Below are 16625 nucleotides of genomic sequence, written 5' to 3'. Positions count from 1 at the left end.
CAGCATGGGCTGGAAATTGCAGAGCCCAATTCCTTGGAAGACTGGGTAGTAAGAATGAATGTTTATGTCTGTTGTCATTCCCCCTCCCCCACCCCAATTCTCAAAAAGGCATAGTGTAAATGGATGCGGGGGAAAATGAAAGTCGTACTAAAAACCCCAAATGCACTCATTTGCAAAGCATGTGTTTCTTCTCTGCAACTGCAGAAAATGAATGAAACAGAGTTAGATGTTTGCCTCCTCAAAGTGGCCACCAGCGGTCTTGGGCCAGGCCTCTTACCTGAGAAATGCTTTCTCGTAGTACATGGATATGAGCAAAACCCTCGGGACTTTGATGAACATCAAAGATATGTCAGGTCACGTGTCCATGAAACACCTCTCCCCAAAAGAGAGGGAGAGAGTCTACCAGCTTCGACAAAGAGACCTGTACCTGGTGTTTGATAAGATCACCCTACTCAAGAACCAGCTGCAGAGAAAAGAAGAGCTTTTGAGACGATACGAGGAGGATATTGAACAGCTCAAGTATGGCCCGTGTCCCCGGCAAAAGGCCCAGGCCTCCATTCTCCAGGCTAAACCTCGGTGCAGCTGCAGACCCGTAGGGACCAGGACAAGAGGACAGAGGCCTGGGTGTGGAGGGGGGAGGCGGGATGGTGACTCAGGGCCTTATGGACCCAAGTCTCTGGGCAAGAAAGCAGCAGTTAAAGTACCCTACTGTTAAGGAATAAGGTGCACCTTTTATAAATGTGTCTGATGTTTCACCATGTGTGTGCTTTTCGTAATTCCACCCTATTTTCAGTGGTATCCGTTACCCCACCCTCTCTGGGAAATTGGGAGGGGCTGGTAGCATAACCGTTGCCCCCTTCATGCTGCACGTCCACAGCCAATGGGCTATTTATTCTGCCCTCTAGTCCCCACATCTTCAGCCTTCCCCCCACTTGTAAGGAAACCGCGAAGCCAGGCATATATGGAAGTGTTCTGAGGATCTCCCAGGTCAGGAGCATTGGTGGTGAGTGAGAAAGCTGAGGAGAAAAGAGACTTTGTCTCTCCCGTGTGCTCAGGCAGAGCAAAGTGTCGGTTCAGATGTACCAGTCACAGGTGGCAAAGCTGAAGGACGACACCTCCAAAGAGGCCGAAGAAAAGGCGCTGCTGAAGGAGGCCCTGGCGCACATGGAAGAGCGGCTGCACCAGGAGAAGAGGGTCACCAGGGCGATCAGGCAGCAGAAGGTGAGAGGTCCCTGCTCGGAGCAGAGCCTCTGAGGCTGCCCCTCAGCTCCCTTTAGAAACAGCCAACTGAGGTCCCAGTGGGATCCAGGCAGCACAGAATGCATTCGCTCATTGCAAAGGAAGGTGGCAGAATAGCTTTAGCGTTAGGCAGACTTAGGTTTAGACTCTTGTTCTGCCATTTACTGTGTGACTTCAGGCAGCTTTTTGTTTTTAACATCTTTATTGGAGTATAATTGCTTTACAGTGTGGTGTTCGTTTCTGCTGTATAACAAAGTGAATCAGCTATATGCATACGTATATCCTCAGATCCCTCCCTCTTGTGTCTCCCTCCCACCCTCCTTATCCCACCCATCTAGGTGGTCACAAGGCACTGAGCTGATCTCCCTGTGCTATGCAGCTCTTTCCCACTAGCTATCTATTTTATGTTTCGTAGTGTATATATGTCCATGCCACTCTCTCACTTCGTCTCAGCTTACCCTTCCCCCTCCCCATGTCCTCAAGTCCATTCTCTACCTCTGTGTCTTTATTCCTGGCTGCCCCTAGGTTCATCAGAACCTTGTTTGTTTTTTTTTTTTTTAGATTCCATATATATGTGTTAGATTAACCTCTCTGAGACTCATAGTCTAGCTTGCCTCTATTTTTTTAAACTTTCTTTTTCTTTAATTTAATTTTTATTTTATATTGGAGTATAGTTGATTTGCAGAGTTGTGTTAGTTTCAGGTGTACAGCAAAGTGATTCAGTTATACATATACATATATCTATTCTTTTTCAGATTCTTTTCCCATATAAGTTATTACAGAATATTGAGTAGAGTTCCCTGTGCTATACAGTGGGTCCTTGTTGATTACATATTTTATGTATAATAGTGTGCATATGTTAATCCCAAACTCCTAATTTGTCCCTCCCCAACACATTTCCACTTTGGTAACCATAAGTTTGTTTTCAAAGTCTGTGAGTCTGTTTCTGTTTTGTAAATAAGCACATTTGTATCATTTTGTTTAGATTCCATATATAAGTGATATCAAATGATATTTGTCTTTGTCTGACTTACTTCACATAGTATGATAGTCTCTAGGTCCATCCATGTTGCTGCAAATGGCATTACTTCATTCTTTTTTATGGCAGAGTAGTATTCCACTGTATATTTGTACCACATCTTCTTTATCCACTCCTCCATCGACATTTAGGCTGCTTCCATGTCCTGGCTGTTGTGAACAGTGCTTTCTGAGACTCATAGTCTAGCTCGTCTGTATTTTTTTAACTTTTGATAATTCGTGTATTTTATTTTGTTCTTTCTATCCAGATAACTATTTTTTCCACCAGTTTTATTGAGACATAATTGACACATAGCACTGTACTGAGTTTAAGGGTGTCCAGCGTCATGATCTGACTTCCCTGCCTCCTGCAATGATGACCACAATCAGTTGAGTGAACAGCCCGAGTGTTTTCAAAGGCGGCGATTCTGACTGTCATTGTTCTGCCAGGTGCCAGGGATACACCGAGGAATAAGCTCTCTGAGAATAAAGATCTGGGTTTGCTCTTCTGAGTAGCCAGAACAGTACGCCAGTCTTTCTGACTTGGGGCTGTGTATTTGTACACGCATGCTTGCGTGTATGTGTGTACATGTGAGTATGTGCTGTGTGTTGGCATGTGTGTGTATTTGTATGTGTGTGTTTGTTGCCTGCATGAGCTCTAAGGAGGCCAAGGTCATAGAAGGGTGCCCTTCTGCTCAACCAGGAGGTGATGGTCAGATAGTTCCTTGCAGAAGCCTGCCCCCCATCCTGCGAACCTTCCAGGCAATAGGTTTCCAGACAGCAGTCTGTCTGGCTTAGAGCCCCAGAAATGAAAAGTGGCTGTCCTGCTCTGAGGGAGCCTGGATGAAGTGTTTCCAGTGCTCACTGCTGTGAATTAAACATCACAGACCTTAGTCTGCATATGTCATGGGGCTGCCTCAGGCAGAGGACAGTTTCCTTTCACACCAAGCAATGCCAGGGAGAGCTGGGCCAGTGACAGAGTTGTGACTTTCCCTTTGATGTGCCCTCTGCAGAGCTCACCCCTCCCCGAAGTGCCCCCCCCCGCCCCCAGGGCTTGGCAGACTAGGCCCCAAAGCAGAGACACCAGACCACAGAATGGGACAGCGTAGGGCCCAAAAAAAGCCATTGTCATGTACTGAAAACCTGAGGATTTACATAATCAGGCTTCACATGCATTATTCATGGGCTGCCTCATTCATACACAATGCAAGGGACGTGCCAGCCTGTTTGTCAGGAAGAAAACAATACTACATTTTAAAGTTTTGCTGGATCCTAAAGGTCACTTGTATACATCTGTCTTGGCATCCATTCCTTCCAGGGAGTATACCTTCGTTGTCTTTAAGCAGAAATGAACAGAAAGCAGAATTCCTCTTTTCTAAGTTTTACACTTAGTATTTTCACAAGGAGCCTTAGTTTTTTAGCCTCCTGTATAAAACTTTGAAACTCTTCACCCGTTCACAGAGGTGGCAAGGTTGAAGCACTGAGATGAAATTACACATCTTAAGCTTCAGAATTGCCCCCCCCAAAAAAAATGGAGTTTGTAGTTTTAATGTTTGATCATCTCTTCACCAAGCAGACCTTTCAAGAATCAAAAGTCCTATTTCCACACTAATATCTCTGGCTGTGAAAATGAGACTTGGTATAAGATGCTGGGCCTTCACAGCGAACTGGGCCTGTGGCTCTGTCCATGTGGCAGAGGGACGGGAAACGCGGCCCAGGCCGTGCTCACTCGAATCCACATCCCACATCCCTCGAGAAGCCGGCAGTGTCTCTCAGAGTTCAGAGGCCAGATTTGGAGTCAAACAAATAGGGGTCAAGCCCCACCACTGCTCCGAATGACCCTGAGTAAGTGGCTTGACCTCTGTATCGCAGGTTCCTCAACAAAAGCAACCAAAACTCTTAGCAAGGGGCCTACTCCGTGGGGCAGTGGGAGGGTTAAATGGCAAAATGCCTACAGTTCCTGGCATATCACAAGCCCTGTTTCTAAGGGGGAAGAATAGGCAGCTCATGCATGGGTGGGGATTCCTCTATTTTTTCCAGGGAGCTTCCTGCCAGCTGACGCCTTCCCCGGTCCTCCCAAAGCCGCCACCTCTTATGGGACGCGCTCTTCTCTTTGGTGAATACGACTAGGGCCACGGCCAAGAAAGGACCCAGATACCTTTTGTGAAAGGGCTAAGGCTGGGATTTTCAAGAGGAAATTTTTAAATGCACAGAAGTTGCCACTTGGGAAGCACGCAAGCCCTTTCTTAGGACTTGAAGTGGAAGAAAGGCTGAAGGGCACCAGCTGCTTCTGGCAGGAGAAGCCGCTCAGCTCTCCTGCCAATCAAATCTCCAACCAATCAAGTCCTGGCTAGGGGGCGTGACCACCGCTTTGCCTTGTGGTCTCAGCCAGGAAAACCCCCTAAGCTTCCCTCTGCTTAATTAGCTCAGATCCCTCTTCTTTAAGATGAGAATAAAAATGGCACCTAGCTCGTAGCCTTCCCAATGGGAGCTTGTATACAAAAGCCTTAGCACATAGGACCACAAAGCATTCACCCTCTCCTACCATCGTCATTATCCTCACTATTCTCTTTAACTCACTATCTTCCAAGATTTCCTTGGGCCCAGGTATTCTCAAGATTCTGGCTTCCTCCGTGCCACTTGTGTGTTTTGTTTGTTTGTTTGTTTGTTTTTGCGGTACGCAGGGCTCTCACTGTTGTGGCCTCTCCCGTTGCGGAGCACAGGCTCCAGACGCGCAGGCTCAGCGGCCATGGCTCACGGGCCCAGCCGCTCTGTGGCATGTGGCATCCTCCTGGACCGGGACACGAACCCTGCACCGGCAGGCGGACTCTCAACCTCTGCGCCACCAGGGAAGCCCCACAATTGGTAGATGTTGTGTAGGAGGAGCGTGGGATGGGAGGGGCTTGGGGTGGTGCTCTTCCGCCCACAATGATGAAGTAGAACCATGTGGCCAGGCCTATGCAGCATACGGATAGAAGAAGGCTAAAGAAAAAGACCCTCCCGCACCCCCTTCATCACATCCCAGTGAGTTCAGTAAAGTTCAGGAAAAGCAGGTGCACAGGGGCCAGGCTCTGCCCTCAGTGCCCAGCTGCCCACTGATGGAACTTAATCCAGGAAGGAATTTTGCAGCAATGTTCAAACTGGGGTTCCCTGGAGCCTTTGGGTGCCATGGAAGGGTGTGACTCTCAAAGCACACACACCTTTCTCCCGCCAGAGAAGCTCTCCGTTATCTTATACCCCAAGTTCCTCATGGGATTTTGCTTGGATAAAGGGTTCTGCAAACAAAAGGGAGGGGGGGGATGGGGTGGGAGAGAAGAAGGCTGTTGGTTTAAAACTAACCCCTGCTCTATAATATCTGGGCATTTGGATAGTGATTGTCTCAGCGGAGTTTGTGATAAATACCGAGTGGCCGCAGGCTCGAGGCTTCTCCACGGAAAACGCCTGGAGGGCAATTGTCAGTTCAGTACGGGCCCATCAGCCTTCACGGACAGTCCTCTGAGGGTAGAGTCAGCATCCTTCTGGGAGAAGGGAAGAGTCTCGTAAGCACCTATGCCCTGTCCCAAAAGACAGCCTTATTTCCTCCCTGAGTTTTGTGACTACCCGGTAGGGTTGCCAGATTGAGGGGAAAACAAACAAACCAAAAACACGATGCCCAGTTAAATTTTAATTTCAGATAAACAACAAAAGCTATTCGGTATAAATGTCCTAAATATTACACGGGGCATATTCGCACTCACAAATTTGTTGGCTTCATTCTGGAATTCAGATTTAACTGGGCATCCTGTATTTTATCTGGCAACCCCTCCAACATTTACTGAGCACCAACTAGACACCAAGCAGGGAGGTTCTGAAGCAGGTGTCGCAAGATGGCAGCCCACAGATATATTCCATTTGTCTCTTGGGATTTTTTTTTTAAGTTACATTTCAAAATAGGGCAGTTTCCTGGAATATTCTGGATTTCCAGCTTCTCTGGGAAACTTGGAAGATCTGGCGACCCTAGGCCCACAGACCCACAAGCCACCATCACAAGCCTCTATCTTCCAGGCCCCTTAGAAAGGCGCTGGGCTCGTGTGTTTGCTGCTGTCCACCACCACCCCAGCTCACTTCACCCACTTCTTTTACTTTCCTGGCCGCTGTAGGAATCAGGTTGGCGACCCCAGTGGATGCTCAGGGCTCTAGGAGAACGTCTCCTTCCTGACACCACTGCACATTCACCTGCGGAGTGTCAGTCTGCAAGGGAGACCCCAGTTCCCTCTCACTTTTGTGTCTCCAGTGCCTAGGGGACGCTCTTTCTTTGATGAGCTGCCCCTGAGGTGCAGGGTCTTGAGCAGATCAGGGTCAGCAATAGTCATCAAACCCCAGGGGAGCGGCAAGCTCCAGGTTTTCAGTGATGCTGGCTTGCCAACAGGCCCCTGTAGTCCCTGCCAGGGAGGTTAGCCACTGGGGCTTTCAACATTTCCACTGGGTGGAAAGCCACTGGACATCTACAGCCTCTTCCACTGATCTAGGAGGCTCTGCTTCCAGCTAAAGCAGATCTGTCCTCCAAGAAGAATGCAGTATCCTTCATAGCCTTCTTGGTTGACCACCTCCTTCTCTGCTGGAATCTGGAACAGAGATTCCCTAAAAGGTGCAGCAGGACAGTGTAGCGTTACCCCAAAGCCACACCCCCTTCTGGAGACCTCTATCCTCACCTCCTCACCTAGGAAGGCTCAACATTCCATCCAAATGGGTAGCATCTGAAAGTTGAGAAAAATCCATTTTTCTCTGATGCAAAAGGCAAAGAAGAACATAAGCTAAATTTTGTCAATATTCTTTCTGTGTTAGAGACGAATGTTTGGAGAGCTGATGAAGAACTCAAAGATGCAGAACTCACATTTCCAGGTGAGCCAGAAGAGAGAAGAGAGAAAACCCTAGGACGTCAGCAGGAAGCCCAGTGGACAGTTATCCCACATCTATTATGTATTGAGCCTTTGGCATGTGCCGGGCACAGAGCCAAACACTTGACGTGCAGTATCTCTTTTAAGCTTCACAACAACCCTATGGGGTGGGTGTTGTTATTATACCCAATTTACAGATGAGGTGTCTGAGGCTCAGAGACTTTCTTTGTCCAGAGCCACACAGCTCAGTAGGAGAGCTGGGAATCAGTGCAGATCTGACACCCAGGTGAGTGCTAGCTTTTCCTCCTTTAGGTTATAAACCTCCAGGTAATAAACCTGATACATTTCCAGTGGAATTTGTCTTAAATTTCAAGGAAGCATCCTCTAGAATTCTCTTCAAAGTTGAGGATTAAGACTATGAAATCTTGAACATGTTGAAACATTGCCATTGACAAATCAGCCCTGGAACTGGAATTAAGCCAGTCCACGTTCCCACTTTGCAGACAGTAGAGGCGAGCTCTCAGGAAGCTAGAAAGCCAAACACATTTTGGTTGAATATGAGAGAGGAGACATTCAAGTTTGATAAAAGGCCACAGTCATGCTGAGGCAACCAAATTATCATGGGAAGAAACGAAGATATTCTAGGTGAGGGATATATTTGAAAAATAGAAGCTTCTCAACCAGCATCCTTGTGCTAAGACCAGAAGGTGGTTACTCCCCAGAGCAGGATGTTAAGAGGATAGAGAGCATCCTGAGGGCCCCACTTGATCTGAGACGTTTGCCACCCTGCAAAGTGGAAACGACTGGAAGTTTGTTACTTATTCACTCACATATATGACTGAGCTGGGAGGAGGCAGAAACTGCCCTACATCTAGGTTTTGTCTGAGGACCAGCGGGGATGTGAAATGGCAGAGGAGATATTGGGATGGGTCCCGGATGTTGTGGGAACATTGTGCTTCTCTGAGATGTGAGACACCCTGGAACTTCACGCTGCCTCTGGCTTTAACAGAAGCAGGGCAGATGGTGCTTCGGCTAAGAGCAAAGAGCCAGCTTCCCATTCTCCCTGCCCTCCAGCCTGAGCTTAGAAGTTTGGTGTCTAGGATCTCCTCAGTACAGAAAGGTTTCCTCCAGGTTCCTTGCCAAGTGTAACTTGGGCGACTCCTTCCCCAAGAGTGGGCCTTGGGCTTCCCTGGTGGCTCAGTGTTTGAGAGTCCGCCTGCCTATGCAGGGGACACGGGTTCATGCCCCGGTCTGGGAAGATCCCACATGCCGCGGCCTGTGAGCCATGGCCGCTGAGCCTGCGTGTACGGAGCCTGTGCTCCGCAACGGGAGAGGCCACAACACTGAGAGGCCCGTGTACCGAAAAAAATTAAAAAGAGGGGGAGGGGGCTTTTTTAAGGATATAGGGGTGAGTGCCTCATAAAAACTGGGAGCTGAAAGAGAGCCTGGCCTCGAAATATAACTGGTAAGCCATCAGATCTCAGGCATCATCTCTTTTACACACACACAAGCATGTGCACACGCACACACAGGCCGTATCTCCTCTCTGTGTCTCTGTGTGGCTCCCCTGATCTCTGCTCTCTCCAGTCATGTGACAGGAAGGAATGACCTCATGGTCCCCCAGTTCAAAGGACCAGCCCAGGAAGCAAGTAGCATCTTAGAGCCCATAAGCCCAAATCCTGGGAGTGACCATCTTAAAAGCCCAGCCCGTGCCAAGTGCCCGATCAGCTATGACCAGGGACAGAGTCACACACATGGCTGCCTGGATCCAGGAGTAGTGCTCAGAAAAGGGTTAGACAGACCCCCTAGAGTATGCTGCATTTTACCCTCCTAAGACATCAGAGACATAAGGCATTCAGTTCAGTAACAGCTTTTCGAGAGAAAGTCCATCCCAATGAAATTGCCTATCATCAGAAACTCCTGGTTCAAAAAAAGATGCAAATGTAAGAAGAAAACGTTATCTGTGTATCTGGAAGAGTGTACACCAAAATGTGAATAAGGTTACCTGTGGGTAGTGTGAATATGGTGGATCATTTTACCTTCGTTTTGCTCACGTCTGTGTGTATATAAATATTTTTTACAACAAAGATTTTATCTTGAGTAAAAAAAAATGTCATTTGAGAAATATTTGGGGATCTCCCTACAATTATAGAGTCTGGGCATTTGTTGCTCTTGCTTGTTGTAGGTTGGAGCCAGAAAAGGCACCCCAAAGATGGACCAAGGAAGGGAGATGCTGAAGAGAGAAATGTCCAGCAAATCCAGCCAGAGCCTTCTGTTTACTAAACCTGGTGGAAGGAACTAGAAACGTCGTCCCGCTGGGCCTTGCGTGATCCTCCGTGAGTCAGTGTAACTCTTCTGCGTCAAACTACTAAGATGCTTTTTTAGGACATTAAAGGTTGCTACCCTAGTGTGTTGCTTCCTAGACTGGTATTTTGCACAATACTGGATTTTGGAGTGTGTGAGGAGAGGGGTTCTTTTCACAGATATTATGAATGTAAACATACGCAGGCATATGAAGAATAAGTTTGAAATTCAGACTCCTAGGCCTGGTAGATGCAATTATGTGTTTGGGTAGTGACAAACCCAAATGTCACACCTCCAAGGAGCTCTGAGAAGCCCGCAGTTGAGAAAACCCAGGGCGTGTACTGGGGCCACAGGACAGAATGGTAACCTCAGGGCTGTTGGGGCCATGGTATAGTGCATTTATATCTGAATTGATTATAATAAATGTGAACAGCAACCAGTTTTATCGCTTCCATAACAGTGAGTCATGTTTATATGGCGCTCTGCGGTGTTCAAAACACTTCTCGTCTAATCCTCTCTCAAGCCCTGGGAGGTAAATAGCATTATGTTCCCCATTTTACAAATGAGGAAGCTGAGGCCGCGAGAGGTTAAATGGCCCGTCTAAAGTCACACAGCTAGTAAATTCAAGAATTGGGTCTGGAACCCAGGTTTCTAACTCCATCTCACGCTGCCCATTCTGCCGCACCAAGACAGCCCAGTAGGTCAAGTCCCAGGCCATCAGGACAGACCAAGTACCCAGTCATCAAAGAACACACACTGCCCAGGTGTACACACCCCTTTCCCGTGGTGTTTGAAGAGACCCTCATTTTTGCCTTCTCTCCAGCCATCTGTTCTCTCCCTGCCTTTCTTGTACGGCCAGAGACCACCAAATAAAACAGGAAGAAGAGCCAGAAGCCATGAATATCATTTATTTTTTATTTTTAAAAAGCCACAATAAAAGTATTTTGATATTTTAAAACCAAATGCATTCTTTATACTGATTAAAACTAGAAGGAAATGGGAAAAATGATTTGCATGATCTTCCACTAAAGGTACTTCTTACACAGTGAGAAGGGTGAGCATCACCTGACCTTAAAAATAATCTTGAAAATCCCAGCAGTTTTCCATAAAGAACATATTACTTATACTGTACCATATCCCCCAAATCCAAAACAGCCATCTCCAGCACCAGAAAAGATCACTTGGTCAGGCAGTAGTTAAGTAGCTGGCTCATGTTTGGGAGCCAAATTGTGTGGGAAAAAAACTACTTTGGTTGAATACAAATATTTGAATTTGCATAAGTTAAATGTAATGCCTATGTGACTCCACTGTATTTGAGGTCTTTCAAAGGACGTGTTAATCTTTATCGTATCAACATTGCAACCCACAATGGCAATGTCCTTTCTTCACTCCTTGAACTAGATGGTTCTTTAGGTGTCTCCTCAGCCACACACCCCTTTCCCTGAGAATGCACATTCCCCAACCAGGTTTACCCTACCTACTGCTGCTCTCTTGGCCACACCTGACTGGCTGATCAGTAGATATTCTACCCAAGCCAGACCAATCAGGTTTCTCTTCTAACCCAAGCTGGGCCAATCAGCACCTGTGCCCTTGATATTTGGAAGTGGGACACGGAGTTACCACACAGGTCATTAATGGCCCGGAGCTGAAAGTCTTGATGCAGTTCCCAGCTGGGGTGGCCATTTCTCCCACTGTGTTTGTAGAAACAAAGCCAGTCTTAGAAAGACATGGCCAGGATAGATAAGCAACAGGTAGAGACAAGAAACCAAGACCCAGGGAATTCCCTGGCCGTCCACCCTGCGCTTTCACTGCCAAGGGCCCGGACTCAATCCCTGGTCAGTTAGCTAGGATCGCATAAGCCACACCGTGTGGCAAAAAAAAAAAAAAGAAGAAGAAGAAACCAAGACGACCCCCAGAGAGACAGTGCAGCAGACACTACAAGCCCCTTAGTCATTGCCCCCCTCTACTGTATAAGCAGCCCGCGAAATGCCCTCATTTCCCAGCCTCCCTTGCAGCTAGACCTGGCTGTGTTGTTCAGTTCTGGCCAGTGACATGCAGGTGAAGGCCCTGGGCAGGGCTTCCCTTCTGGAATTAAAGGCAAGGCTTTGCTAGGAGAAAGTTTTTCTCTTTGTCCCTTTGCCTTGTCTCCTTTTCTTCTCCTGCAGCTCGGACTTGGAGCTGGAGCAGCCATGTTGGGGATCACCAGGTAACAAGCAAGAGACCAAAGCCCACCTCAAAGGACAGTGGAGTGGAAAGACATGAAAAGCCTGGGTGGGAGCCTAGTGGCATCACTGTGCTCTGCACTGTACCTGAACTGCCTACCTCTGTACATCCTGTTGTATAAATAAATAAATCCTATCAGTTTAAGCCACTGTGGTCAGATGTACCTGTTTGTGCTGTGGAGCCAACCACTCAAAATTTAGTGACTTAAAATGGCAACTATTAGTTCTCATGATTCCAGGCGTCAAGCTGGCCACTTGTACTAGTCTGGTTGGTTTGGCTGGGGCTCGTTTAGGGTGGCTTCGTGTACATGCCTGCCTGGTCATTGCCAGGCAAGCTGGGTTAGGACAGTGGTTCTCACCTGGGGGCAATTTTGCCACCCAGGGGGCATTGGGCAATGTCTGGACACACTTTGGTTGTTAAACTGGGGTGGGGGTGATCCTATCATCTCGGGGTAGAGGCCAGGGATGCTGCTAAACATCCTGCAGTGCACAGAACAGCTGCCCACAACCAAGACTTATTTGATCCAATATGTCAATAGTACCGAGAATGAGAAACCCTGGTCTAGAAAGGCCTCAGCTGGGACGTCTGATTCTGCCTGGTGTGGTCCCTCATCACCCAGCAGGCCAGACCAGGCCACGTGTGGTGGGTACAGGTTTCCAAGAGCAGCAGGAGAGAGAAAGCCCCAAAGCACACTTTTCAAGTCTCCACCTGCCATGTGTTTGCCAACATCTCATCAGACAAAGCAAGCCACATGGCTAGAGTTCATTTGGGAGGGGCTCCAAATTTTTACCATCTACCCACATCCAGGTTTCTGTTATTTAAAGCTGAAGGCAGCGCGCGCCCAGAGCGTTAACGGGCGGGGGCGGGGGTGTGGATTTGGGAGGTCAACTGGGCCTCCTGGTAGCCTCCCTGAGTTCAACCAATCCAGTGAGGAGAAGCCGTGGGCGGGCCGAGCTCCGCTGCCAGAGCGGCGTGAAAAATTTCCCAAGGCAGAGCGAAAACCTTTCCTGAGCGACTGAGCATGCCCAGTGGTGAAAGGTCCAGCCCAACTTTCACCACATCCCAGACTCCAGAGGGACTTTTCTGAAACCCAGAGAATTGACCATGTCCTCAAACAGCTTAAAAACCTTTCAGGGCTCCCCCATGCCTCCTCAGGAAAAAAAGATCACACTTCAGTGGGTTTTTTATGCTTCATCCTCAACCAATTTCTTCAGCCACGTCTCCCACTACTTTTGCAAGAACTCTTTTGCTCCACGGATGTTGAAAACTTGCAGCTACTCATACATACCATGTTCTCTGTGCACACAGGTTCACCTACCTGCGATTCTCTGCCCAGGCCCTCTCTACCAGGGTAATTGCATCTGGGCTTTCTAGGTCTATGAAGACAGTCATGCTTCATCCCTCTGGCATAGCTCTTGTTTTTTTTTTTTTTTTTTGCATCTTTGTTGAAGTGTAGTTGCTTTACAATGGTGTGTTGGTTTCTGCTTTGTGGCAGGGTGAATCAGTTATGCATGTGCATGTGTTCCCATGTCTCTTCCCTCTTGCGTCTCCCTGCCTCCCGCCCTCCCTGTCCCACCCCTCTAGGTGGTCGCGGGGCGCCGAGCTGATCTCCCTGTGCTGTGCAGCTGCTTCCCACTAGCTATCTATTTTATGTTTGCTGGTGTATATGTGTCCATGGCATAGCTCTTCTTATTCTGTGTTGTGAATATACTCTATGTGCTCACATGTCTTATCTTCACTAGAATGTGAGCTACTTGAGGGCAGGGGTCTTGGCATATTTTATACCTGGATGGAACTCTAACACCGACCAGGGTGCCTGGCACAGGAGAGATACTCAATAATTGTTTATTGAATAAATGAATGGATTATGAGCTCCATGAAGGGAAAAAAAAAAAGCTGAAGGCATTCCAACTGATGCAGAAAGTTGCCCTGATTCCTGATGACTTTCTGGTTCCTGGTTTCTTTCCTTGGAAAGGCCCATTCCAATGCCTGCCCTTCGGTTCCACTAGGACTTTTTGTATCACTCAAGATTCTCTGGTTGCAACCAACAGAAATCTCCTGTGGCTAACTTAAACAGAAAAGGAGTTTACTGAAGGGAAATGCGGAAGGTTAGAGAAACAAAGGGCAAGCAAAGCGGAGGAGTCTGGACAGGCAGGAGCCATCTTTTCTTCCCCGTAGATGTCCCCTTTTTTCTTCAGCCGGTTTGAGTTTCTGTTATTTGCAACCAAAATGGCATTTACTAAGACGCTCTGCACAGCCCCAACTGGTAGCTCTGAGAAGCTACCAGCGACCTTTCTTTCCCCTGACGTTGTACCAAGGGACAGCAAGGTACCTGCAGTCCCCCCCCCCAGAACTCCCAATCTTCTGATCCCCCAAGAAGCTAAAGCAAACAACTTCCTTCCGCCCTTGCCAATGGGGGCCCATTTGGATTTGTGACTTTGCAGATAAGGTGCCCTTCTCCAGCAACTTGGCAGAGCCAGCAGTGCCTGCAGTTGTGGAAACAGGGGTCATGAAGTGTCTACGGAAGAAAACAGATTCCCCTGGATCCGTGTTGCAAAGTGTGTTCCTGGTAAGTGGAGTGGTTTCCAATTTTTTAGGGTCTTAGGAATGAAAGCAATACACTAACGATGAGAGGAAACCCAAAATCTGCTAATGCATTTATTTTATTATTATTATTATTATTATTTTTAATTTATGGCTGCATTGGGTCTTCGTTGCTGCGCCCGGGCTTTCTCTAGTTGTTGTGAGCAGGGGCTACTCTTTGTTGCGTTGCGTGGGCTTCTCATTCCATGGCCTTCTCTTGTTGCGGAGCACAGGCTCTAGGCATGGAGGCTTCAGTAGTTGTGGCTCGCAGGCTCAAGAACGCAGGCTCAGTAGTTGTGGCGCACGGGCTTAGTTGCTCCGCGGCATGTGGGATCTTCCTGGACCAGGGCTCGAGCCTGTGTCCCCTGCATTGGCAGGCGGATTCTTAACCACTGCACCACCAGGGAAGCCCCTCATTTACTCTTAATGCTTCCCCCTGTTGAGGACAAACAGGAGGAAAAAAGAAAGGGCAGGGCTTCCTTGGTGGCGCAGTGGTTGAGAGTCCGCCTGCCAGTGCAGGGCACACGGGTTCGTGCTCTGGTCCGGGAGGATCCCACATGCCACCGAGTGGCTGGGCTCGTGAGCCATGGCTGCTGAGCCTGTGCGTCCAGAGCCTGTGCTCCGCAGCAGTAGAGGCCGCAACCGTGAGAGACCCACGTACCGAAAAGAAAAGAAAAAAAAAAGGGGGCAATAGCAAGGTTCCAAATGAGCTGAGAAATGACCTTCTAAAAGGGCTCTCAATCTGGCCTCTGGTAGATGTCTGTCAGGGTTTCTGCCCAGCCTAGACCTTCCTCAGGAGAGAAGACGTTTAGGGCTTACAGTGGGCTGACTGGTGGCCCCAAAGATCTCAGGCTCTAATCCCTGGGACCTGAGAATGTTACCTTACAAGGTAAAGTTTTGCGGATATAAGGATTTTGAGTTGAGACTATCCTCGCCCTAAGTGCCATCTGTAAGTGTACTTATAAGTGAGAGACAGGATGAGATTATATACAAAGAAGAGGCGGAGGCAGTGACCACAGAGGCAGGACTAGAGTGCTGCACCTACAAGTCAAGGGATGCCAGCAGCTTCTGTGGTTAGAGTCTTTTGAACTCCTTGGCTTTTCAGCTCCTAGGCTGTAAGATTTGAATCCGCAAATGCCCCAAGGAGAAAAGCTGCACCAAATGTCAAGCTTGCGTCTGTGTTTCCCTTCTCTCCAGAACTTGGCCCACATGTCTTGGTGTCTCTCTAACATTCAGATGCCAGCGAACAGATGTTTTCTTACTTTATCCAGGTTTTCTAAAATTTCTTTAGACTTCACCTGATCTTATGTTATTACTGAACTACCATCTCAATTACCTCTAGGAAGAAAATTTACAATTTTTAGAGAAAATGGAACCCTGGTACAGTGTTGGTAGGAATGTAAACTGGCACAGCCACTGTGGAAAACAGTATGGAGGGTTCTCAGAAAACTAAAAATAGAACTACCATATGACCTCGAAACTCAACTCTTGGGTATAAATCCGAAAAAAACAAAAACACGTGTTTTCAAAAACATGTATTTAAAAAGATACATGCACCCCAATGTTCAGAGCATCATTATTTGCAATTACCAAGATATGGAAGCAACCTAAGTGTCATCAAGAGATGAATGGATAGGGGCTTCCCTGGTGGCGCAGTGGTTGACAGTCCGCCTGCCGATGCAGGGGACACGGGTTCGGGCCCCGGTCCGGGAAGATCCCACATGCCGCAGAGCGACTCTGCCCGTGAGCCATGGCCACTGAGCCTGCGCGTCCGAAGCCTGTGCTCCGCAACGGGAGAGGCCACAACTGTGAGAGGCCCGCGTACCGCAAAAAAAAACACACAAAAACCCCAAAACAAAACTAAAAAACACCCCGTGGGTAGTCAGAGGAGTGGACCGTCACAGCTCATCCTCCTGTGCCGTGTGCCAGGCATGATCTGAGCACTTGTACACATGCTAACTTATTAAAATACTTCTAACAATCCTATCAAGTTGGGACTACCATCACCCCGCGTGCAGACTGAACAAAAGGAAACAGAATATGGTGTCCTCCTTGTGTTCACAAAGCCCGTTAACTGGCAGAGGCAGGACTTGAAGGCCACAGTCCGGCTCCCGAGTCCATGCCATGCTTTACAGCCTCCAACTTCTCAAACTCATTCCTAGAGCCACCTGGGAAGGAGGAACCAGGCAACTAAAGACTGGGTTTGAATCAGACTCCACGTCTGACCAGCCACGTGATCCCGAGCAGGGGGCCTCGCCTCTCTGAGTCTCAACCTGGCTCCCTTACAAAATGGGCACATTAATGGGAATGTCAGCCTTCAGCAACGCTGTGACGAGTATCAGTGTAGCATGTGTGAACGGGCTTTGTAAACTCTGGAGTGTT

The 16625-nt window shown here is 48.1% G+C and overlaps 1 protein-coding gene across 1 annotated transcript in view; it reads left to right on the top strand.

Annotated features, from left to right (window-relative positions):
- Positions 1 to 9435, top strand: part of LOC308610202 (forkhead-associated domain-containing protein 1-like) — a gene marked incomplete at its 3' end in the record, with an annotated part of 88030 nt that extends 78595 nt beyond the window's left edge. The window contains exons 15-17 of the mRNA XM_081259434.1: positions 299 to 519; positions 1056 to 1221; positions 9319 to 9435. Of these exons, the coding sequence (XP_081115560.1) occupies positions 299 to 519; positions 1056 to 1221; positions 9319 to 9435 (504 nt within the window). The remainder of the gene's footprint in view (positions 1 to 298; positions 520 to 1055; positions 1222 to 9318) is intronic.
- Between the last annotated feature and the right edge of the window lie 7190 nt (positions 9436 to 16625).

This window comes from Mesoplodon bidens (assembly GCF_964165515.1).
Source record: "Mesoplodon bidens genome assembly, contig: HAP1_SCAFFOLD_116, whole genome shotgun sequence".
NCBI lineage: Eukaryota > Metazoa > Chordata > Mammalia > Artiodactyla > Ziphiidae > Mesoplodon > Mesoplodon bidens.
The sequence above is the reverse complement of the archived record's forward strand: the minus strand, read 5'-3'. Positions and strand labels throughout refer to the sequence as shown.